General features: G+C 42.7%; 1 protein-coding gene across 9 annotated transcripts in view; it reads right to left on the bottom strand.

The window, feature by feature from the left end:
• ANK2 (ankyrin 2) overlaps positions 1-26,063 on the bottom strand; it is a 592,965-nt gene that overhangs the window by 337,985 nt on the left and 228,917 nt on the right. For 2 of the 9 annotated variants that reach the window (XM_075929777.2, XM_075929770.2), the window contains exon 1: positions 20,490-20,697. The exons of 3 other annotated variants lie outside the window; for them this stretch is intronic. In XM_075929777.2, coding sequence (XP_075785892.2) covers positions 20,490-20,573 — 84 coding nt within the window. In that variant the 5' untranslated portion in view covers positions 20,574-20,697. Of the gene's footprint in view, positions 1-20,489; positions 21,162-26,063 lie in introns of those variants that run through there. 4 more of the 9 variants (XM_075929758.2, XM_075929772.2, XM_075929789.2 and 1 more) reach the window with 4 other exon arrangements.

Raw genomic sequence — 26,063 nt, forward strand, 5'->3', positions numbered from 1 at the left:
GAGTATCACTGTTGAGGTGCAAACCTTAACGATAGATCAGAAAGGCTGCAATTTGCACATGTTGAGCTTTCACTTGTAATGAATTCCAAGGCCATGAAATGCACAATGCAAAAGCCACTGCAAAAACCACTGAAATCAATGAGGGTCTTCAGCTTATTTCTATGCTTGTTGGCTCATGCCATAAGGAGAATTGGTGGGTTGAGTACTCAGCTGCAGAGTGACCTTGTATAAGTTACTTAATCTCTCTGTGCCTCAATGTCCCCATCTGTAAAATGGGGAGAATGATACAGATATCCTTTGTAAAGTGCTTTGAAATCTACTGATGAAAAGCACTAAACAGTATTTTAAAACTTGGTACAGAATCTAGCACAATGGAATTCCAATCTCAGTGGAGTTATTATGCACTTCTGCACTATACATAATAAATAATAAATGCTACTATGTTTGTTATACTCTTAGACAGAAAAATAACTAAAATGATTTTTAAATTACAGTATTTTAAAGTTAAATGGTGCTTATATGTCCTTCCTGATACATAACAAGAAGTAGAAATTGCCTTATGAATCCTGCATAAAAAAAATCCAACATTTGACTTTTTCTCTCTCTCATTCTCACTTATGTTTCTGATGAACGTTTACAAAACTAAGTGATTGGGCAACAAAATGGCAAATGAAATTTAATGTTGATAAGTGTAAAGTAATGACACTGGAAAAAATAATCCCAACTATGTGTACAATATGTTGGAGACTAATTTAGCTATAACTACTCAAGAGAGAGATCTTAGAGTCATTGTGGATAGTTCTCTGAAAACAGCCACTCAATGTGCAGTGGCAGTCAAAAAAGCAAACAGAATGTTAGGAATCATTAAAAAGGGGACAGAGAATAAAACAGAGAACATCTTATTGCATCTATATAAAACCATTGTGTGCCCACATCTTGAATACTGCATACAGATGTGGTCGCCTCATCTCAAAAAAGATATATTGGCATTGAAAAAAGTTCAGAAAAGGGCAAAAAAATTATTAGGGGTTTGGAACAGGTCCCATATGAAGAGAGATTAAAAAGACTAGGACTTTCCAACTAAGAAAAGAGGAGATTAAGGGGGAATATGATAGAGGTCTATAAAATCATGACTGGTGTAGAAAAAGTCAATATGGAAAAGTTATACAGGCAGTCCCCGACTTACGTGGATCCGACTTACGTCGGATCCCTAGATACGAACGGGGTGAGGCAACTCCCGCACATGCGCAGCAGCATTCCCGGGGCTCGCTCACCTGGGTCCTAGGATCCTCCTCCTCCTCGGGCCGGCTCCGACTGGGGTCCGGCAGAGCTGCCGGGCAGAGGAAAAGTGCCTCCCCCTGCCAGCAACAGGCTGCCCCCTCCCCTGAGCAACAGGCTGCCGAACAGACAAAAGCAGCCTCTCTGCCCCTCCTCCCCTCTATACATGCCAGGCTCCCGGAGCCCAGCAGCGTCCCCGGGGCTCACTCACCTGGGTCCTAGAATCCACCTCCTCCTCCTCTTCGGCCGGCTCCAACTGGCCTCTGCCTGCAGCAGCTGGCCACAGGGACAGGGATCCCGCAGAACTGCCGGGCAGAGGAAAAGTGCCTCCCCACGCCCGCTGCTCCCCCCCCCCCCCGCGGCCTCGCATCCTGCACGCCTCCCCCCGCCCCCCCTGCCAGCAACAGGCTGCCCCCTCCCCTGAGCAACAGGCTGCCGAACAGCAGACAAAAGCAGCCTCTCCGCTCCTCCTCCCCCTATACATGCTGGGCTCCCTGGGCAAACAAAGACTCCACCAAAACAAACAAAGTGCTGGCCTCATTGTGTTAGCAAAAAAAGGACCCTCCTCCTAGAACCCTGGGTGGTGTGTGGAAATAAAGCTATTAGCTCAAAGCATGGTGCAGAGCTGTTTGGTATTTGATGAGTTACTCCTTTAGTCCTGAGTTTGTCACAGGGACAGAAATAGATGTGAAATCTTCTGAACAGGGGAACAGACAGCAAAACAAACATTAGAGGGGAGTTAACCTTTCCCTATGCTATCCAAAACTAAAAAAAATGTTTGGCTAGAGTTTCCCCTACAATATGTACCAGTTCCGACTTACATACAAATTCAACTTAAGAACAAACCTACAGTCCCTATCTTGTACGTAACCCAGGGACTGCCGGTATACTTGTTCCCATAACATAAGAATTAGCTATCACCAAATGAAATTAATAGGTAACAGGTAGCAAATTAAAATAATAGGTAGCAAACCTGTGAGACTTCTTGCCAGAGGATGTCATGAAGATCAGAACTTTAACAGCATTAAAAAAAGAACTAGATAAATTCATGGGGGTTAGGTCCATCAATGTCTATTAGCCAGGATGGGTAGGAATGGTGTCCTTAACCTCTGTCTGTGGGTGATAGGAGAGGGACCACTTGATGATTATCTGTTCTGTTCACTCTATCTGGGGCATCTGGCATTGGTCACTACGGGAAGAGAGGATACTGGGCTAGATGGACCTTTGGTCTGACCCAGTATGCTCATTCTTATGTTCTACAACAGTATTTATTAAACTGTGTTCCATGGCACACCGGTGTGCCGCAGAGAACAACTGAGTTCTTTTTGAGGGGTGGGGGTAAAGCCCCCCCTTTTTTTGGCTCAACAAAAAACCCTTGGTGTTCCTTAATAAAAAAAATTATTGACTGGTGTTCCTCGGTCTTAAAAAGTTTAAGAAACACTGTTCTACAACATTACACATTTTCTTCCTTTTACAGAGAACTTTTCAATTTTATTTATCCATATATTGCACCATTTTATGAAATTCGAAAAGTGAACTTATGAAAGAATTTAAACAAAGTTCCCAACCCTAGAACTCTTACTCAGTCCAACTCATAGTCCATTCTCCTTGGGCTATAACATCAAACCCTAACAGATGACTTTTCACTGACCCTTCAGTATGTTGACCTGTCCTTACAGTTATACATATTGTGTCTCTCAGTCACTTCAATTAATGAAAGCTGTCCTTTTTGTTCAATTACTTTTACCACTTTCCTTTAATGACTTTTTAAATTGGACTTGTCTGGTTTTCATTTGGATAGTCACATTATTCTGAAGAGATTTTCAGTGTCCACTTTGTTTTTACTGATCACACTGCAATCCAAATTGCATAATTTCTCCTAAGAGCTGTGTTTGGATTGGTGCAGACTACAGCACATCCACTCCCCCAGCAATGAGCTCTTGAAAGAGCTCCATCTCAAGAACTCCAGGGAGTGCACCTGCTGCACTACCCAGTCGCACTGTGCAACATGCGCTCCTACCTGCAACAAGGGCTTTCGTCTCTTGGGGCACTTCTAGGGAATAGTCCTTGTCTTCCCTGGTGCAAAGGGATTACAACGAAGATCTTATCAGCACTGAAACCTCTATGGCAAGTGCACTGCAGGAACTTCCAGAAGCAATTAATACATATTAAAAAGAACAGTAGTACCTGGACTTCATGCAGGGAGTACAAGGCCAGGGAGAAGTCTTTCTGTGCCAGCCTATACTCAGTGTTGTATGTATCCAAGCAAAAGCCAAAACCCCATTCAGCCCTACACTGTATGAATGGAAGTTACACTTCCCCTAGAGTAACCTGTTGCTGATATTCCCAGCATCTGAATAGGAGGCCTGTGTTCTTTAACTGGAGCATTAAGACTTTGGACAAAGCACTGACCTTTAGAGTAGGAACAGAATGTATTTCCAATCTTTGCTTGCTCTCTTGCTTATTTTGAGAAGGCTGGAGTCATCAGAGTGTCATCAATTAGAGTAAAACAGTTAAAGCTCTGGTGGAAAAGCCAGCTCATAAAGCTTCTTTTATCAGTATTTCAAAGCTAATGAGAATGAATCACATCTGGATTGGAAATGCTCTATTCATTCCAGCACTTCTGTTCCCAATCTTTAACATGTTCCATTTCAATATTTTATAACATATACATTTGCATCAACTTGGGCTCAAATTCTCTGTTGATGTAACCTGGCCAAGTCCCCTTTGACTGCAATGGAGCTACAATGATTCGAGCTGAAGAGCTAGCCCTCTGTGGTCGGTTAGTTGCCTAGACAAAAACAAAAACACACTATGAATGTGTCTGAGTTTCCTCTCATGTAAATTAACTCCTTTGGCTCTTATCAGTATAAATATTAGAGCAATCAGTCAAATCTTGATAATTGTTTTCATGATAAATATCTATAAACCAGGCATGGCCAAACCATGGCTTGCGAGCTTCATGGGGCTCTTTAAGGAATGGACTGCAGTTCCCAGAACTTGGAACTTCACTCTACAGGAAGGCTCAGGGCTCTAGCCCTCAGTGAGGCGCACCAAAGCTAGGGGCTCCAGCCCAGCTGGAGGGCAAGTGGAAGCTTGGAGTTTCAGCCCCACAGTGGCAAGTCAGTGCTCTTGGCTCCAAACCCATCTGAGAGGGAAGCTAGGCTGGACTTCAGCCCAGCCTAGAAGGGGTGTTGCTCCTGGGGGCCTCAATCTCAATGAAGTGGCAAGCTGGTGCTGGGGCTTCAGCCCTGAAGGTGGTGCTAAGGCTGTGGCTTCATAGGAGCACATGCTGATAACAAGAAATTGTCTCAAGGTACAGACCTTAGATCTTTTGATCTATTTACATGCTGCACACTACAGGTTGTGTTTACTGTTCCTAAGTCGCAGCTGTAAATATTTTTAGATTTAAGTGTGAATCCTACATTACTTTTGTGGATGACAATGACATGTAAAATGCAAATATGAAGAACAAAACTGAAGTTTTGAGCCAGAATGTGAGGAAGAATTTGCAATCAGTAACAAAGGTGGCATACCCCTGTGCCTTATCTGCAATGCATTGCTCTCTCATTACAAAGTGTCACTACAAAATAAATCACAATAACTTTTCCTCTAAATAAACAAACAACCCGAAGTGTTGACATAAAGAATACACTTGACAAAGCATAGACAAATGCTGATGTATTGCTGGATAAATTTGTCCATGTTGCAATGGATAGAACACGGGAGGAGAGGAAAAGCCTTATCAGACTTTTGAAAAGCGATTCCAAATTTCCAGACTTTCTCCTTGTTCATTGCGCATCTCTCACGGACAGAGACTTCAAGTACCAAAATGTTACAAAAAGAGTCCTGGAAATTTTCATTTTAATCCACTTGAAGACTCTTCGATGGTTCAAAAGTGTCATTAAAGAGCTGGATTTTGAAAACAAACCTAACATTGTCTCTTTCTACTCTACTGTGCGGTGGTTATCAACCAGCAATGTTGTTAATAGGTTTGTGGAATTGTTGGAGCCTATCTTCTTTTTCTTTAAGGAAAGATAAAGTCTTAACAACTGAAAGATGAGCAATGGATGCAGGAAAGAGAAGTTACTCACTCTGTGCAGTAACAATGGTTCTTTGAGATGTGTGTCCCTGTGGCTGTTCCACAGTTGGTGTCGGGCCTGTCACGGCACCACAGATTGGAGATTTTTACAGTGTCCAGTATGTCAACGGGGAGATCACTCAAAGAAGAACTGCTATTTTTCACTGATATTATGCAGCATCTGCAAACTCTCAACTTGGCACTCTGAAGGAAGGGTAAGATTATTTCTGACCTTACTTGGACAGTCTTCATCTTCCACAACAATTTAAAATTTCTGTACACTGTGTCAAGAGATTTCAACTTCTTTCCTCATCTCAAGAGTAGGGGAAACACATTCCCTTAAATCAAAGTTGAATATCACAAATTCAAGAAATACAGAGGTAAATTACAAGGACTGCTTGACTTTCAGAGCAGGTTTGAAGACTTGCAGAAGCTGAGATTCTGCTTCATCTTTCTTGTAAACACCTTCATGGTCAACGTGATCGACGATGGCTGCCCGATTCCTAAAATCATGGGTCCAAAAACAATTTCCAGTTATCAGCATGTGCTCATATGAAGCCACAGCCTGGGTGCAACCTGCAGGGATGCAACATGTAAAAATGAAACTGCTGGAGCTCCTGGAAGACTAGGCTCTAAAGATGATGCACAAATAAAAATCGAGCTCTGGGAGCTTTTGCCAGGAACAAAGTATCCTCACTCAAGAAGACTAGTGTGCAACTCATTCTAATTTTGGCACAACACACTGCTGTGCATTGCTGTACCATGTGAAGAAGTTTATAAAATCAAAACATCATGTAATCCTTACATATCAATATCTGACTGAGCTCCTCCATAGTGCTTTGACAACTTAACCAGATTTCCAAAGACTTATGACCAGGAAAAAGACCCAAAAGTCCTCTAGCTCTAGCAGTAATTAGCCACGATACAGATTGCATCTCCCCTGATTCAGCACCATTGGGACTGGACTGGTCCCAGACCAGGGAATTTGCCAGACCAGGGACGTCAAAACTGCAGCCCAGAGCTTCAATCTCCCCACAGTGGCCCGGGACTCCACTGCTGTCTGGATCTCTACTCTCTCCCTGGTGGAAGAGCCACTTTCTCCATGGAGGCTTCACTGCTACCTGGGGCTTTGTGCTCTCACTGGTGTCTGGGGGCTCTGCTTTCTCCACAGTGGCTCTATTGCTGCCCGGGCTCTTCTACTGCCTGGTGGCTCTGCACTTCCGGCAGCACTCTGCATCCACCTGGGGCTACATGCTCCCCCAAGCAACTTCCTGACACCTAGAGGATTTTGCACTTCCCCCAGCAGGCACACTGATGCCCACAGCTCCACCTTCTGTCCGGCGGCTCCTCACTCCCTCAGTAGCACCAGAGTTTCTGATTAGAACATATTTAAAATCCAGTCAAAATCAACCTTTGGGGGCCTCCATGTTTCTACCAGCAGTTGTGTCCCCCTCCAGCTTCCCCACTATGGCCTGGGGTGCTCTGCGCTCCCCTCTGGCAGCAGCGCTCCGCTCCCCTCCTCCACACCCCAAGACTACAGGCTTTGCTGCCCCTGGGGACTCCATTTTGGCCCCCTAGTTTGGCAATGCTCCTGGCCCTAGCCCCATGACTTATCCCATAAGTGCTTTCAAGGGATCACCCGAGGATGTTGGACCAGGGGTGTTGCCACTCCAGGGAAGTCCAGATTACGGAGTTTCAACCTGTACAATAAATAGGATGTTACTATTAATTAAAATGCATGTGTAAAGATTGTTCTTTTCTAGTGACCCTTGAATTTCTGAAGATTATTGCATGCAGTTCAAAGGGAGAATAAATGTGGCCAGCCTTGCTATAAACTCACAATACTTTAATGCAGCGGTGGGGAATAATTTTTGATGGTGGGCCACTCTTAGAATTGGGTAAATGGTCAAGGGCCACACTCTTCCATGATATGAGTGGAGGAGATGCGGGGTCTGGGGATGGAGTTTGGGTAGAGAAGGGAAAGATTAGGGAGTGTGGGGTCTGGGAGGGAATTTGGGAGACAGAGGGGGTTGTGACCTGGGGCCGGGGTTCTGGGTGCAGTCTGGTAGGGTGTATTTGTGCAGGAATGAAGATGCAGAGGATTTGGGTTATATGGTATGGGGGGGTAGGAGGGAGAGTCTGGGGTGCCAGAGACAGGGTCTGACCAGGAGTCACTTACACAGTATAGCAGGCTTTCCTGCCTTCCATGCCCAGACACACTGTTCAGAGCAGCTGGCTGCGGGGGCCATGTGCTGCTCTGAGCACCGTGAGCTCCGGAGATGGGGGGATACTTCAGTGCTGCTTCAGTAGACACAAAGGACATTCACCTAGTGCAACAATTAAATGTACAATCATAAAGACCCATATCAATCACTACATACTGTGGTTAGCGTAATACTGGAAAACCCTTCTTAACATTTTCTTTGAATCAACTAAAAGAGAAACTGCAGTCAAGTTTGGAACATTCCTGGGGAGGGTATGTACATGAGGAAATTAATAGAGAGCTATAGTTTAATTTTATTTTAATTTGAAAACTATTATTCAGTTTTGATTTTTTAATAGGGATAATTTACTTAAGAGTAAAATGCTCCTCTCTGTTCACAGAGCAGTTGAGCTCAACTATGATATCCTGTTCTATCTACTTGATCTAGTTGGAATTCTGTGCATGAAAGAAGAGTAGAATATTGGCTGAGATCATCTTCCATGTGGACCTGAGAGGAGAACATTGTTTAAGTACAATCGAACAGTGACAGAATTCAATCAATGTTTACTTAAGCTTAAGTGGTTCCTTGTATTCAATGATCTCCAAGTTCTTTACAGTCGGTCCTCCAACACTTATCCCCATTTTAAAGAAGGAGAAGCTGAAGTGCATTTGTGCTAAATGATTTTCTCACTGACCACATGTGAGGCTCTCAGAGATCTGTAATAGACCCGAGGAGTCCTGATCTCCAGCCTCTTCATCTCACTGCTAAATCACAAAGCAGATGAAGAGCACGTGGTAGGGAAAACTTTTCTTTTGTGAATTTATTAAGAATATATGTATCTTACATTAATTACAAACCCATTCCTGATAGTTATTGCTAGAGATGAATGGAAAACAAAACCATAAATTTGAATACTCCTAGACTATTTGATAAAGATCTGGATTTTGCACATTAGGCTTACCTCTAAATATAGTACACATTGTTTTAGGTACTTATTGCAAGTCTTGGTATAAAAATATAAATCACTATAAACAGTGGGCTGTTTCTCATTTACAGTAAGGATACTTACTATCACTGCAGCCATGTGAAGTGGTCTTAAATGGATGTAAATGTGGGCTGAGAATAAATGCATATCAGACGTGTGGTGCGTACTGAAGTTAAAATACGTGTAGTTTAATACGCAGTACAAAAACTGGCACTGGTGTAACTGTATCAGTGGGTTAGCTTCATGGATATAATCCCCCCCTCCTCCTCACAGTGTCAGAGATACACATCTACATTGGGAATTGGAACTCTTGACAGCATATTGATATAGTTACCCCAGTGCATAGCGTCTCTGGCACCAAGCACAAGAACACAAGCAGACGGCAAACAATGAGAACATGTGAAGAACAAGACCTTGTACAATGCAGTCCTGGGCACTGTTTAAATCACAGACAGCACTGACAGTAGTTACAGCAGGGTTGTGAAAGATGCTTCTGCCACTGAAATCAGGTAATGGGCATGATGTTACACTTTAGGAAGGAGGGCATAATCATGCAATGATCATTGACTGAAAAGGGGAAATGATCATGGAGAGCACCAGATATATGTTCTGACTTAACCCTGCCATGTGGGAAAGTAACACTTGCAACCAAAGAGAGACTAATGGCAGAGACTGCCACCAGCGAGAGACTACCAAAGAATAATGATTTAAATCTACATTTTTCTGGTTAGTGACAGATCAGATCTTATGAAAGCATTCCAGAGGTCTTAATCTGCTCCCACTCAACCCACTGGCGATTCATCATTAATGTATGGCCAGAATCCAATCCAGTAAAATACTTAGGACTACATGAAAAAGTATTTCAGTGCATAGCAACATGATGTGGAATGCAAATTATTCCATATCTAAGGGGAAACAACTCTTTTAGAGTCAGCATTACTCTATCCAGCAAGTTATTCTAGAGACTGAATATTTCAGCCAGGCTGCTCGTGTTGCTAGAGGCCTGAAACTGTTTAATCTGAACAGTCTCCCCCATATCCCCATGAGCATTGTTGCAATCTTGTCTTTAATAAACCCAAAGCTCTTTTGAGGATAAATTCTTTTTCAAGTAAAGGTTAAACCTCTTAAATCCGGAACTCTCTGGTCTGGCAACAGCTGTGGTCCACAAGGACCACGGCTGTTGCTGAACCAGAGAGAGCCCCAGCACTGGGGAGTGTGAGCCAGCCAGGAGCCCAGCTGTGGGGAGCCCAGCTCTGAGGAGCCCCACAAGCTGTGCCAGCAGCAGCCAAGGACTCCTATCTTGGAGGAGCCCTGAGCTTGACGAGGCAGCAGAAAGACTGGTGAACTCCATCCCAGGGGAGCCCCAGCTGGGCAGTTCAGGAGAGGAGCTGGCAAGCACTATCGGTGGGAAGGCCCAGCAGAGAACGGCAGCAGCGGGGCAGCCACCAAGCCCTGATCCCAGGGAGCCCCAGCTGGACACACGTGGGTCCGAGGCAGCTGGGGAGTTCTGTCCTCGAGAAGCCTCAGCCAGCTCGCTGCGTCTGTGCCCGGCAATAGCAGGGCAGCAGCCCAGTGGCAGCAGGCTGGGAGGCCAGTGGCAGAGGAACCTCCCCATTCCCCATTCAGTAAATTCCCTCACTCAAGATGGGTCAGGTACTTCGTGTGCCAGACCAGCGAGGTCCAACCGGTAGTAGAAAGAAACAGTAAATGTAGTACTGAATATCTGTTTTATATAGTTTCAGTCTCCATCTTACAGCTGTTATTGGTATGCTCAGGACAGTAAATTATTTTGTAGTATTTACATATAACAGTTTTTACTTCCTGCTTCTGTCCTTGTGGTAGTTAATTAGTATTAAGAAATAAAGGAAAACCACACTGAAATGTTAATCATCCCTAATATGAGTGAAGTCTCTTCACCTTCCTTCTTGCTGCTTCTGCTGCTGACTGAGTGAAGGAGGATATAGCAGCAAGGTAAGAAGGTAAAAGGATCTAATTCTGAGATAAGGCTTACCAGCCAGCCCCAGACAGACCCGGGCTTCTCCTAGGGTTGCCAACTTTGTCATATTTAAAAACCTGACACTACAGGAGTGTCAGAACCTGCTCCACTGTTTTGTCTGAACCCACTCTCCTTCCTAACCACATCCCAGCTCATCCTGGGTTTGGAGGGTCTTGCGTTGGGAGACAAAAGTGGGAGCTGCAACCACTGACACAGGGAAGAGGTAGCCACAGCTGAGTAGGGGCTGGCTCTGGTGATGATCCAACATCTCCCTTCAGAGGGGTAGCAGAGTTACTCTGTAGAGGGGTAGCTGAGTTAGGGAGTTAACATCTCCCTGACTCCCCTACTTGCAGTAACTGGACTTCGGGTGTCTAATCAGTAGATCTGACTGAACATGGTCAAATCCCCTTTTCAAAAACCAAGCACCTGGGCACCCTTCCTTCCCCTCAAGCTAAATCAACACTTACTGATGCATGCAGAGAACAGGCACTCATTTAGCACAGGTATAAAAAAGGAGTGAAGAGAGTGAAACACTTCATGGCTTTCCTTGCTGCCTCCCCTACTAGGGATGTAAGTGACTAGTCCCTCGACTAGTCATTTCTCCCCCACACACAGACACATATGTTGCTGCGGGGCAGAGCAGGAGCCAGTGCCGGGTGGAGCGGTCTTAAAAATCAGTTCCCCCCCAACACCGTCTCCACAGGGGTTGGGGAGGCAGAGGGGTAGCAGGGACCAGGTGTGAGCCAGGAGTCAGCGGATTCCTGTCTTGCGCCTAATCTCAGATGCTGCACCTCTGCTTTTTAAAGGTACTAAGAGCCTGCTGACTCTTAATACATTTAAAATGCAGAAGTTCATCCGGGGGAGGGGGAGGGCGCTTGGTATGAGCTGGGAATCAGCTCCTCTTGGCTCAAACCAGGTGTCCCCCACTGCACTTCAGCCTTTTAAATGTATTAAGAACTGGTAGGCTGTAATACATTTAAAAGGCACAGCTGCAGAGAGGTTAGCTCCCGGGGCCAGGAGCTAACCCCACTGTGGCTTCCCCGCTTACAAACTAATTGATTAGTCAATGGAAATTCCATCGATTAGTCAATTAGTTGATTAAACTAAATTTGCCATCTTTATACTGCTGAAATCTTTCACTATCATGTAGCTACACATCAAGTGACAAATGTGGATGCAGCCTACATTTCACTGTGGCATGTATCTATGTAGGTATTGCCTGTATGGTACATGTTGCCATAAGTATATATAGTCTTGGACAATCCACCTGCCTAATATCCCCAAATATTTATACCCACTTTGCTCCCCAGAGAGCCCCCCCTTCAGAATCCAGTTACTTACATGCACAGGCCCCAGTATCACCCTAGCAACCTCTACATAATCCTCCAGTACCTTTTGACAGTTTGGGGCAGCTTTATAACCTCTCCCCATTGCTTCTTGAAGAGGGTGTGTTGATCATAAGTTTGACACTGTATGCAAAGGCCAATGCACAAATTGAAATAAAGTATGTACAGCAGACAGATGTTTAAATTAAAAATATGGAACCCCAGACTTTCCAAGGAAAGAATCAGAGGGAAGCTTGGGACAAGGAAAAATTGGCTGAGAACTCCTACTTTCTGGTTAAACCACTGTGGTTAGATATTTTCCAGCCTTTGAAAAGGAAACAAGTTTCTGGTCTTGATGAACAGAGGTTGCTTAGACCTAAATTTAAAGTCATAGTAACTGCTTTTGAACTGCTGCTTATTACTTCAGATGCAGTTGAGATGTCCCACTATTTGCTGCATGAATGCCTGTCACAGACCATACAGCACTCAGTCACCATTCACAATCATCACAATATAACCAGAAATGACCTCTACATGACAGACCAATTTTTCAGGCTCGTTCATGCAGTTCAAAAGCTGGTATAACATTTTAATTCATTGACAAAGTCCACATTGTCACATACAAATAATATAGTTAGAATGCAAGTACCCAGTTTCTCCTTTGCATGTTCAAGTTGAGAGAGAGAGAGAAAGAGAGAGAGAGAGGTTGGCTTAAGACAGGGATGGGCAAAGGGGTCTCCACTGGCTGGATCCAACCCACCAAGCCAGTGGATCTGGCCCGTGGTCACCCTGCCACTCCCCAGCCAATCAAGACATGGGGACAGTGGGAGCATGCAAAGTGTCCTCCCCCCACGAGGGGCACGCAGCATTAGAGGAAACCATGAGCTGTTTTTATTGCCCACCCCTACCTTAAGGTATGCAACTCCATAACATAAATAATGTACCTTGAGTTGACATACATTAAGCCAACCTGCTCCTGTCTGCTTCCTTTACTTCTTGGCTGGCATGATTTTCCGCAAATTCTTTTAATGGAAAAGTTTTTCAGTTAAAAGCATTTGCGGAAAAGAGCATCTAGATTGGCACTGATGCTTTTCCGCAAAAGCACTTTTTGCGGAAAAGCGTCCGTGCCAATCTAGACGCAGTTTTGCGCAAGAAAGCCCTGGTCGCCATTTTTGCCATTGGGGCTTTTTTGCACAAAACAGTTTTTAGCTGTCTACACTGGCCCTCTTGCACAAAAACATTTCCAGAAAAGGGCTTTTGCCCGAATGGGAACGTCAAAGCATTTGCGCAAGAAGCACTGATTTCGGACAGTAGAATGTCAGTGCTTTTGTGCAAAATCAAGCGACCAGTGTAGACAGCTGGCAAGCTTTTTGCGGAAAAACTTGCCAGTCTAGACACAGCCCTTGTGACTGTGAGGAGTACTGGCACCAACCGGAGCCACCTCAGAATTTGTTTTAGCAGGTCTTAATGAGACCCGCTAAATCGAACACCAGAAAATTGCTCTCCAGTGCATAAGTACAGATGTGGCATAAGAATATGGTAGTCCAGACTTACAGGTATTTTAAGTCAGTTACCTGGACATTGTCCAGAAAAAAAAAGATGTCTCATACACTCCTGAAAATACAAAAACAGGTTAATTCAAAACAACATGGATGCCTGCTCTAATTCTCTCACCTGTTGTTTGCTGCATCCATCTGGCTACTCACTTTGCTTACATACACGTAATCTGAGTTCGTTACGTTACATTTGCTCAACAATTTAGCAGATGTGAACATGTGAACACACACAAACATTTAAATATTCAATCTCTGTATGAGGTGCTCTCTAGAGAGAGGGTCTGTGTTTGCAATTTAGGTTCCTGAGGACATGGCTGAATAAATTGCAGTAATTGTGGTTTTGAAATGACTGTCTAACCTAAACATCACACAGTTTTCTATCACATGGTAAGTTGCTCAAAGAATATCCATAGCATTTATTTACTCCTTTGAGCACTGTATAACAAATAGCTTTGCATGACATATTATTATATACAGGGTTGTAATTGCTGGCTCTGAATAAACCTACTGTGCAAATGTGTGTATTGCTCTGAACATACAGAATCATGTACAATTCTGTTTTATATTAAATACATTCTATTCACTCTGATGATCTGAAAGATGTGGTAGAACGATGCCTAAAACAAGGGTGAGCAATAATTTTTGATAGGAGCGTCACTCCAAGAATTTGGAAAGTGGTCAAGGGCCGTACTCTTCCATGGTATTAAAGGAGGAGGTGTGCAGTCTTGGATGGAGGTTGGGTGCAGAAATGAACTTGCAGTAAGGGACTGGGGTGGAGTTTGGGTGGAGGGGGTTGCGACCTGGGGCAGGAGTATAGAAGAAGGTGCAGGGATTTGGGTTATGACCGGGGGCAGGGGATTGGGATGCAGGGTCTGGGAGGGGGTATGGGTGCAAGAGTGGGACTGAAGAGGGTTTGGGTTACATGTGGTAGGGATGCATGGTGTGAGAGAAAGGGAGGGACTGGAAGGACAGAGGCATTACCTGGGAGGCTCCAGGCCAGGAGGACCCTCAGGCAGGTTCCCTGCCTGCCCCACCCCACACACTGCTCAGAGCAGCCGGCTGGGGGGACCACATGTTACTCAGAACGCTGCACGTGGGGGAGGGGTGGTTCTTGCATTGCCTGTCTTGCAAACAGACAGCTCCCATTGACTGGTTTCCAACCAAAGGGAGCTACAAGATTATGCTGTGGTTGAGGGTGGTGCACAAGGCCTCTTCCCACTCCTCCTGGGCTTGCAGCACTTATAGAAGCACATGGCCCCTGCAGCCAGCTGCTTTGAGCGGTGTGCACGGTGAGGCAGTCTGGGAGCTTGTCTTAGGCTATGTCTACATTAGAGTTTTTCCAGAGGTATCCCAGAAAAACTCTGTCACGTCCAGGGAATGTGTGCACTTTTTTGGATCAGTTTCCGAAAAAGTAGGCACATTCCTTCAGAAGCCCTGTACTCCTCATTTTATGAGGAATAAGGGCTTTTCTGAAAGAGGTTTTTCCCACATTTGGCCCCTTGTAGATGGGCCAAATGTCGGGAAAAAACCTCTTCTGAAAAAAGAATTGGAAAAAAAGATACTCACATTATAGATCGCAATTTGCGTACCTTTTTCCAAAAAAGAACTGCAGTGTAGACATAGCCTGCGGCTCCTCTTAGGGTACGTCTAGACTACATGCCTCTGTCGCCAGAGGCATGTAGATTAGGCTACCCGACATAGTAAAATGAAACGGCGATTTAAATAATCGCCGCTTCATTTAAATTTACATGGCTGCCGCGCTGAGCCGACAAACAGATGATCAGCTGTTTGTTGGCTCAACGCGATAGTCTGGACATGCAGGTGTCGACATCAAAGGTATTTGTCGACCACCCAGGTAAAGCTCCTGGGATGAGGAGCCATGTAAATTTAAATAAAGCGGCGATTATTTAAATCGCCACTTCATTTTACTATGTCGGGTAGCCTAATCTACATGCCTCTGGCGACAGAGGCATGTAGTCTAGACGTACCCTTAGACTGCAGTCTGGATCAGGCTGCTTGTTGGGCTGCATTTTGCCCACTCCTTGTTTAAAAATATAATTAGACAATATCTTCACTGTGCTTTTCTGCAAGCGGGGGTGCCAAAAGCCTGCACAAATAAGGTGGGGAGCGGCTCAGTGCTTCATGAATTGCCAAGCTCCGGGGCAACTGCCCTCTTGCCTCCTCCCTCCCCCGCCCATCAAAGGGCCTCTATGCAAGTGTAAGAGAAGGCCAGAACAATGTAGTAAATTAGTATTCTTTTGTACAGATATGATTCTAGGCTTTTTGGTGATTGACTTGCTGCATTTAAAAAATTGTTCTCATGTAGTAAAATCTGTACTCAAAAAGGTATATTATTACAATTATAGGCTGCAACTCTTCATGAGCGAAAGGAAGAACTAACCCTGGAGTATGGATTAAAGCAGGAGTGGGCAAAATGCAGCCTGTGGGCCAGCTTCAGCCCACCAGATATGACCCGCAGCCCAGCAAGAGCTTTGAGGAGGCCCTGCCTCTACACACCACTCAGAGTGGTCAGCTGCGGGAGTCAAAGGCATCTTTGAGCACTGCCTCAGGTGCAGGGGGCGGGGGATGACAGGGAGAAGAGGCTTCACACACTGCCCCACTCCCAACACAGAACCATTGGCCAGTTTCTATCTGCTACCAACAGCAATTAAACCTGAAGAACAAAAAACAAACAGAAAAAAAAAGTGACAAAGGAAATTTTGACCATGTAGTTTATTTTTACACCAAGAACCAACAATAAAGCTTGTCGGGTAACATAAGATGGGGGCCAGATTCTGATCTCAGTAACACCACTGTTAAGACTGGACCCAATTCTCTCCTTAGTTACACCTATGAAAATTGGGAATAACTCCACTGACGTCAATGGAAGTACAGGTTTGCAAAGTGGTATGAGAGAATAATTTGACCCACTGAGTTTAAGAATGTACCTTTGTTAGCTGAACTGCTCATCAATACGCAAGAAGATTGTTGATTTGGCTTCAAATTAGAATTGCTAAATTTGGTTAGTTTTATTACAAACTACTTTAGCGACTCTAATGTGGATGAGAAAAAGAAATGATTTATTAGCATAACTGTTCTTCACTAGCTCCTTCTGCCCTTTAAAACACTGCAGTAGATATCTGTGGTAAAATTCTGCATTCAACTGAAATTTGCAGAGGTTATTCTCTCGTAGGATGTGGGGGAAGGAGAGGTAGTAGGGTTGTACTACTCAGGTAAGAGCCTATCTATTGACACAGAGTAGTGTTGACAGTGTCCATTTGCAGGAATAGTAGCAGAGATTGAGAGATAGAGTTAACTGATGAAGCCTGGATGGGGCAGAGCTAAAGGAAAATAAAAGTGGGAAACATAGAACAAACAAAATGCAGCAGATGGGAACTATTATTTTGGAAATCTCCATGTTGATTTTACAGGAAGACTGACCACTGGTTAAAAATTTACTTCTGGTGGCAATCACAACAGCTATGCCTAATAAATATTAATGACAACTCATTAGCTTGTTTTCTACAAATATAAAGATCAATAGATACAGAATATTCCTCTGAATTTGGCAGAGGAAAAAATGAAGTAATCTGCTAAACTAATACTAATAAGTGTTTAAATAGCCACATTTATAGTCATTAAAGCTGAACAGCCTGTAAGTGTCATTCAACCTCTGCGAGTCAGGCTACAATATTTACAAGCACAGACCCACAGGAGAGACGCAGAAGATATTTAAAATGAAAAAGGGCAAATGTGAAACTACTGGCTAAGCTTAAAATAGGTGAAAGATTGAGGTTTAGAAAAATAAACATATTAATCACAGTAGGCTAGCTTCAAATACATTATATAATCAATTTTTTGATGTAACAAACTGGGGGAAAAAACGTTCTCTAAGAACTCGCAGATCCTTTCATGCAAGTCTCCAGTGCTAACACCAGGCTCTATGTCATCTCTATTGATTTGTCCTTTTAAGTACAAGGCTAATCTGCAAAGTGACTGTTCCCATCCTACACCACACCAAACTCCAATAGTTACACTTTTTCCTCTTATTTATTCTATGGTGGGGCCTAGATGCCTTAGCTGAGGCCATGGTTGCATGGTGCCTGACACTACAAGCAGATAGTGAGAGGCAATCGATCTTGACAAACAAGTAATGCAACTGTTCAGACTGGACATCTTTATTATTACGAGAACGACCATTTCTGCATCCATCAATGACACACGCTGGTATGTTTTATGATCACTAGTGTAATAAAAATCTGTGGATTTTAGAAATCCTCTTGCCATCTGTGATTGCATTACTGGAATCAGGAACAAGTTAACTTGTTTTTTTTATTGTAGCACATTTGTTGACATTTGTGGTCCTCTCGATGCATGGGCATCAAGAGGACCACAAATGTCAACAAATGTGCTACAATAAAAAAAAACACATTTCTCAGGGCAATAACGTACTATATTAAGAAATTAATTTAATAGAATCATAAAACTCAGCAAGTGTTTTTAGACCTCCTGGAAAGTGTTCACCATGCAACAGGATGATGCACCAGGAGCTACCAGGGTGATTACAGGAATTAGCACTATGGCAACACACAGCTTGGGTGTTGCAACAGGCAGCAGGTGCACAGGGCCAAAGACATCAGATTGTGCTCCACATATGAGATACAGTATGTCAGTCCAAAAGGGCTGGCTTTACTTTAAGAATTATTCCACTGTGCTGAATGTAGCAGCTAACCTGTTCGTGCTGCTCCTCCACCATTGTTCTAATGTATCTTCTCTCTCTGATGTAAGTTTTTACTTTCAGCTAATTCTTAGCATTCACATTTTCTTCCAGAGGAAACCATCAAAAAATCTGTTTAGCCACACTGAATGTGTAATTTAAAAAAAAATCACTCTAGAAACTTAGGAAGCAAAGTTCCACCATGCAGGCAAGTCCTTTTGTATGCTTCAAGCCTCAACATCTAATGCACGCAAGCACAGTTATAATATGTGCTGAGTAAATTACTAAGACCATGACACTTAGAGATTATTTTTTTGTACTTCAACTGAAATAGCTCAAATTATTTTTTAAAAATTATCAAAAGATTATATTAAAGGGAAACCTAATTATATTTCTGAAAGATGTAGATATAATAGCCCATGGGAGACTCTGGACTTTTTTTTAAAAAATACATACACGTTGCGATGCATTCAGACATCACACAAGTGTCAGACGCACACATTTAAAAACAACCTAAAGGATGTGTAAGTCAAAAATCAGAGATGGAAAAGACCTAACTATTTTATTAGATCTTCTAGCCCATCTTCCTACAAATGCAAGACTGTTTTCAGTTCCTCTAATTACAATACAATAGCACCTGATTACCTGGTTTACTTATGTATATGCCCAGCCACACACACAAATGAGTTTTACAAACACCAAGGTAAAGGTCCTTTGAAATTTGGTCCTAAAACTTAAGAGGTAAAACAAGGCAGAAATGCCTCATCTTAATTTTAAAACCCAATGTGCTGTATAAAATTCCCCACTGTGTGGAGACTGAGGCAATATTCCAGGCCCAGTGGAGTGAGGATGTTTCTGCCTTCCCTCAGTTTTCTTGCTTTGGCTAGATAATGTCATATACTGTGTAGTTATTCAAACACAGGCTTCTTTGTGAGATAAAAAGGTACATATCATATCTATTATCTATAAAGAAATTTCCTTTATTGTACAAACCCCATTTTCTAAATTCCTGTGTTGATTAGTCTCCATTATACTCCCCATATACAATCAGATTTCTAAAAGTGAAGTGGTTCATTTTTATGGAACACAATATCATAAGAGTATAAAGTTTTAAAAGGAAACTAGAAAATACATTAGTGAATATTCACTGCAAGCTTTGTTTTTAGTGACTAGATTTTACTTCACTTTGAGCAATATCTTACTACATGGCTTGTTCCATTGAAATCAATCAGATTTACTTAGAGAACAAGGTGTTACTCAGTGAGAGGCAGAGTCAAGCCCTTAATAAATAAAACATGGATGGATGATGGCTGAGGTAAGTCTGTGCCTTATCTGCCATTTTACCATTTTGCAGGATCATCTACGTTATCATAAAAAGAAAGACAAAAACAGTCGAAAGCAATTAGTTGATTTAACCAATGATCTTAATTGTAAGAGGGCACTACTTCTAATGAGGAGATCAACTGTTGGGTACTAGCAGCTGTAAAAAAAAAATCAAATCACTAGAGACAGCCTAGCTGTAGAGAAAGTGCCTTGGAAATTGGGTGTGGCTGTATAGTTTTACCTCATTAGTTTTCACCACTGAAGTGCTAGAGGGATCTATACAAAACACTGAATTCTGAACTGTATTTTTTAAATTGACATTATTCTTCCATTTAACTATTTTCTTAAACCAACATGAGAGGTCCAGAACTTTCTTGTCAAATTAAATTAAAGGTAGATAAATTAAATTGCAGATACATTTCAAGTCATTCAAAATAAAATAAAATAGAAGTCCAATCATGCCCTTATGTAAAATTTCTTCTGTCACAACTAATTGCCTATATCTGAAAAGGGATATACTGAATCCAGTGCTGAAAGGCACTTGCTGTCTAATGAAGTCAAGATTAAAGCAACAAAATAGGCAGCTGCTTGTCAAAAAAGCCTTTCACTTCACTGCCCAGATTGATTAACACAATATTATTAGTTCACTGTTCAACACACGCCAGACACCCTAGGATCTTCTCTCTTACCAGGTTAGCTACGGAGACATCCATTGGTGGCAGCAACAAAATCCCTCTCTTAGCTTCACGTACACCACACACCTTAACTGTGTACACATCACAGTATCTCAGTCAGATTACCCACCATGAGCTCTACATTAAACTACAATGCTATAAATGCTATCAATGAACAAGTCAATGCTGCTTGCCTTTCCCTCATCTACAGAGCAAGTGGAAAGCTACAGACATCTCTCCGCACTTCAACTAAAGAAGCTCGATCCTCCAGCATCCTTATTACCTAAGCCACTCCTATAGTCTCGCTCTCTTTCCTCTCACACCATTTTTGCTGTCTCCATTCACATTACCTTCTTAGGTCTCTTCCTCCTCTGGTTACTGCCGTTGTACTTCTCCCCACCATCGCTTTTCTGGGCTGCTTCTTCATTCATCATATTGCACAATTTCAAAAGCAAAGAGCTCTGCCATTAAACCCTCCCGACTGTCCAGACCATTAGTGAGTATGTCACTTGCTGGAGAGGAGGAGGGGTGTCTATGCGTGCGTGTGTGTGTGTGTGTGTGTGTTGGGGGGGTGGGAGGGAAGAGGGCGTGCGGGGAGGGTGAGCATGATGATGTTGCCATGGCAGCAGCTGCCACAACTGTTTATCTGACTGCATTGTTAAATCTGATTCAACCAATTACCAAAAGAGTCTGGATGCTTTACAATGAAGAAAGCCTTGAACGGAGACTGCCCGGGTCTAGCACAGGGTGCGGGAATCAGCATGGTCACTAGTTGGTGCTTGATACAATCGCCTTTTTGATAAGATGTGGGGAAAAAGCTGCATAAGAATCCCTATATGTGATTGCACTGCAACACAGAGCTGACACAAGGCAAGTAAGATAGCTGTAGCAACTTCGGAGTGCTTCCCAACCCTTTACATTCTATGCAAAGGAAGGATGCATTTAAGATTCTGGGGTAAACCCAAATCTACAAATCTCCATGGAGTTACTCAGGATTTGCAGCACAGTTGCTGAGAACAGAATTTATTATTCCAAAACTGGAATCATTAGCGTTATTCTTTTCCACTTGGCAAGAAACCCACAAAGATGTAAGTCATACTTAATAGGTGATTTCACACTCACTTTTTATTTCTACTAAAAGGGAAAAAAAGCTATTAGAAGCTAAATCTTCTCTTGCCCCATATGCCTGCTGGGCACAGACTCGTGATCTGTTTTATTCTAATCAAAGAATTTCAATCTAATTTATTAATAAATGTTTTTTGATCCAATTCATAAATGGGCAAAACTCCCATTCCCAGGTGCCATAAGACTTTAATAATAGTTTTCTGTCTCTATTAGGACAGAAGACCGGCAGAGACACCAGTATTCTATCCCAGCTCTCTAATTCATGGATTAAGAATTATTAATTTCAATTACAGTAGTGGATAGAGGCCCCACTCAAAACAGGTTCCATGGTTGTACTATTAGCCAGGATGGGTAGGAATGGTGTCCCTAGCCTCTGTTTCTCTGGAGGTGGGTGACAGGGGAGGGATCACATGAAGATTACCGGTTGTGATCCCTCCTTCTGGGGCATCTGGTATTGGCCACTGTTGGAAGACAGGATACTGAGCTGGCTGGATCTTTGGTCTGACCTAGTATGGCCTATCTTATGTTCTTACTAGGCGCTACAGAAACACACATACACCATTCCTGAAACACATGCACATTAGTGCACGGTAGCGAAGTCACTGCTGTAACGTCAATAGACTAAGAAAACTACATTTGGAAGTATTGCGATTAGGTCCAAATAATACTAAGATGGTTTCCACAGTGTGAGCAAATAGTTCATCTTACAAACTAAATCATTCCCACTTTTTTTTAAAAAAGGACTATACACATTCATATGTAAATTCATATAGGACTAGTAAAAAAAAGTTCTTTATTTCTTCCATTGAATATGCTCACAAAAATACTGTTCCACTTACTATTGAACAAAGGAACGGAGAAACTTGCCCTCCTTCCTAGACATTAGCTAGGGCTAGAGAAACAAAAGGAAGAAGTCACTTTAACTGCTTACTCAGTTGAGGAGGAGGTTCAGAAAGAGGAAGAGAACCAATGAAGCATGAATGCAGTATGCTGCAATTAAAGCAGCTGCTAACATAACGAACATCTGTATCATAACAATATGTTCAATATGCAATGGTCTGCAACTCTTTTTATGTAGAGCTACTTAGAGGTAACTTTTTTTTCTTCGTAGAAGTAGGAATTTTCATGTTAAGTAATGCCTCAAATAAGGCAGACAAAGTATCACTTTGCATCTGTTATGCCATAATTAGAGCTGTGTTTTGTCATGGTAAATGTTTGGGGACATCATGGAGTAGTCATTTGTTATTAGTGTCAGAAATTCATGGGAATCATTTGTGTAATGTGGAAAGACATGGCCATGCTTTTAACTCATCAGCAAAATAGCCTTGTGCACTATTTTTAAATGCTCTATCTTGTTCTTGATGAGTCTTGGAACGATGTTCTTAGTGGTTGTTTTGTTACAGTATGAATTTATCTTGCAAACTGCACAAAAACCTGATACAGTACATTTAAAAATGAATTTTTAAGCTATGAAAAATCACAGACAGATAAAAATACTGACATTGGGGGAAAAACACACACCGCAACACTGAAAGATCAATGACAACATTGCAGCAATGCATCTTGACTTGGAAAGATGGGATCACCTCTCTCTTCAACTTTGAGGCTTGCCTCAGGCCCCTGAGACTATGGAAGCTGCTACCCATAGAATTTAATTCTACTTCCATTGTGATCCTCCAGCTAGAAAAGAAGAGGGAAACAGCATTGCCAGAGAACTCTGACAGCCAGAGAAATAGTCAGGAAGTCTCAAGACTTATTCGTGGTGGAACACTGAAGCCAGATAAAAAAGAAAGTCAGAGGAAATAAACAAGGCTAGTGAAATGCATGTACCACTGCAATGAGGCCAGATATCAGTGAAGGCTGTTGAGACTGGCGATGTGTGAAACAGGTTTCTGAGATTTTGGGGGGAAAAAAATATAGTGGGAAGCATCCACTTTTGGCTAGGAATACTAGATTGCAAACAAACAAAGGAATAAACTGAAAAAGCATATCAAATACCTTTTAATGGGGCATGCAATGCTAGAAGGGACTCACACGCAAACTTATTGAAGGATGACATCCTCATTAACCTTAGCTGCTGTTTGCCTGTTTTCTCTAAATCTTGGGAAATCATTTTTGGCAAAAGGATCTTACATGCAATCATAGAAAACAATGTTTCACGAAAGACATGTTACAATTTCATATATTCTGTTACCACAGAAATAAAATATGAAACTTAGTAAATAAAGAGTCAAACATCTTACTATGTATCAATGAAAGTATTTTATTGAAATAATAATGCCTTACTTGGCTCTGGTAACAAAGTCAAAGAGGAAGGGTATTGAATGTCCCACTTATTCCTCACTATTCTTCAAACTGCCAGCCTGTCCATTGTACTGTTAGGGTATGTCTAGACTACATGCCTCTGCCGACAGGGGCATGTAAAATAGGCTACCCGACATAGTCAATGAAGCAGGGATTTAAATATCCCCGGCTTCTTTAAAATAAAAATGACCGCTGTGCTGTGCTGGCTCAGCTGATTGTCGGCACAGCGCGCGAGTCAAGACGCGGATCGGTCGACAAGGGAAGCCTTTGTCGACCACTCCTGTAAACCTCATTTCACGAGGCATAAGGGAGCAGTGCAGTACTTACAGTCAACCCTGGCAGTTAACTCTAAGCACTACACACCAAGTGGCCTGGGGGAGCGCGCAAAGTCTCCTCCCACCCTCCAAGGGGCTCAACACTTAAAGTCAACCGCTAGCTGCTGCTCAGCTGGTGGATGACTAAGCACGGGGCTCCTTTGCACGGTGGGGGCACAGAGCAAGAGACTTCCCTTACTCTACCTCCCCCAGGCCCTGACTGACCTGGGGGCAAGTGGGAGAATGCGAAAAGTCTCCTCCCACCGCCAGGGGCACAAGCGCCTAGAGGGAACTGCCAGCTGTTCAGAACAGCTGATGGTTCTCTCTGGGGGAGGCGGGATCAAAGACTTTGCATGCTCCCCCACTCTCAGGCCAATCAGGGTCTCTGAGTGGGGAAGCACTGAAGTGTCCTGGCTCCGCCCCTTCCGCCTGAGGCCACTTCAAAAATTTCTGAAGCAGCTCCAGGTCAAAAATTATTGCCCACCCCTTCTGTACAAACTGTCAGCGTTTCGGCACAGGAGGACCTTGACATTAGATAATACAGGGATTGAGTTGTTAAATCACTAACCATGCAATGCTGCAATCACATCCATGATAAATACCCATCAGCTTTCAACAGGAAGTCTGACCACAGAACAATTATGAAATCGGTGGTTAGTAAGATATGATTACCAGGAAGAATCCCATGAATGAGAGTTTATGATGAACAGTAAAATGAAGCTCTCCAGGATTATCTCCTTGTAATTAGTCTTTAAATATATTTAACTTGAGGAGGACCCAAACCAGTTATTATGACAAAGGAGAATTTAACTAGTTGACTTCTTATAGCTCTACCTTCAGTCCCCATGCCATCTTTGACTATGATTAAGTGTATTGGCTATGGAAAACTAAAGGAAGTAGTACTCCATGAAGAGGATGCAGTAAAAAAACACCTATCTTCCGATAAACAACTTTAATTGGATGGAATAAATCCTGGTTTCAGTTTTGTTCAATGAGGCTATATCTATGCTGCAGCATTATTTGGGAATAACCAACATTATTCCAAGAACAAAGAGCATGTCTACACTGCAAACCATTATTTCAAAATAATGGTGAGCTGGAGGATTTTTTACTCCGACTCCTGAAACCTTCATTATATCAGGAGCAATGGAAGTCAAAGGAAGAGTGTTGTTCCTTGGACTTCCTGCTGTGTAGACAGCACCAAAGCTGAATTAACCTATTCGACTTGGGCTATGTCAATTGTGTAGCTTAAGCTGCACAGCTTAATTTGACTTTTGCCCTGCTATGTAGACATGCCCTAAGATGCCAAAGTATTACATATCCAGAAATTCCTAAAACAGTGTACCATCTAGCAAATTATGGAACAGTTCTTTGAAAGCTCCTTAACAACATGCCAGCTAGTCCCCATGGAAGAGTTCAAGAATACTCTTGCAGCAGAATTAAATCAATTCTATTAATCTTATAAATGCTTTCTTAGCTTGTGAGAAATGTTTCCTTACTGAATCCCTTGTTTTTTCAATCCTAGGAACTTCATATCCAAAAAACATTTGCTCTGCCACTTGAGCAGGGAGGGAATTTCCAACTGCAGTTAGGAACAGTAGTCATGATACAGTCCAAATGACTCTTGCTAAATATTCCTGTGTCCACCATATCAACTTACCCATAAATGGCAAATTCCATTTGATCTCTACTTGTAAGAGACATAATATCAACACTCAGCATTGAGAGTGCGGGCAAATTTTCATAACTAGCTGCATAAAGTTTGGTGCCTCATTCTCATAGGTACCAAGCAACGCCAAGTTAAGTCAACAGGGGTTGCAGATGGTTCAGCACCTTTGAAATCAGGTATGATTCTAGCAATGTATGATTCTAGCAACCTAATTTCAGACACTCAGATCTGAAAATGTTAGCCATATATTTTATAATCAATTTACCCACTTGTATGCCTGATGAAACCCTATTGTTACAAAGGGAGTTATGAAGTTTTGCTTTAAAAGTCCTTTCTATCAGGCGATTTGAAGGCAAAAATGCTTAGTGTGGGAAAATAAGGTCAGGAAGAGTAAGCTTAAAATATACTTTACTTCTGTGGAGTAAGAAAGGGAACTTAATTCAACCAAGGCACGGATGACAACAGTAGCATCCAAAAGAAAAACTGCACTACCATTAAAATGGGGCAAGACA

This window comes from Pelodiscus sinensis, chromosome 4, assembly GCF_052426305.1.
Source record: "Pelodiscus sinensis isolate ZL-2025 chromosome 4, ASM5242630v1, whole genome shotgun sequence".
Classification (NCBI taxonomy): Eukaryota; Metazoa; Chordata; order Testudines; family Trionychidae; genus Pelodiscus; species Pelodiscus sinensis.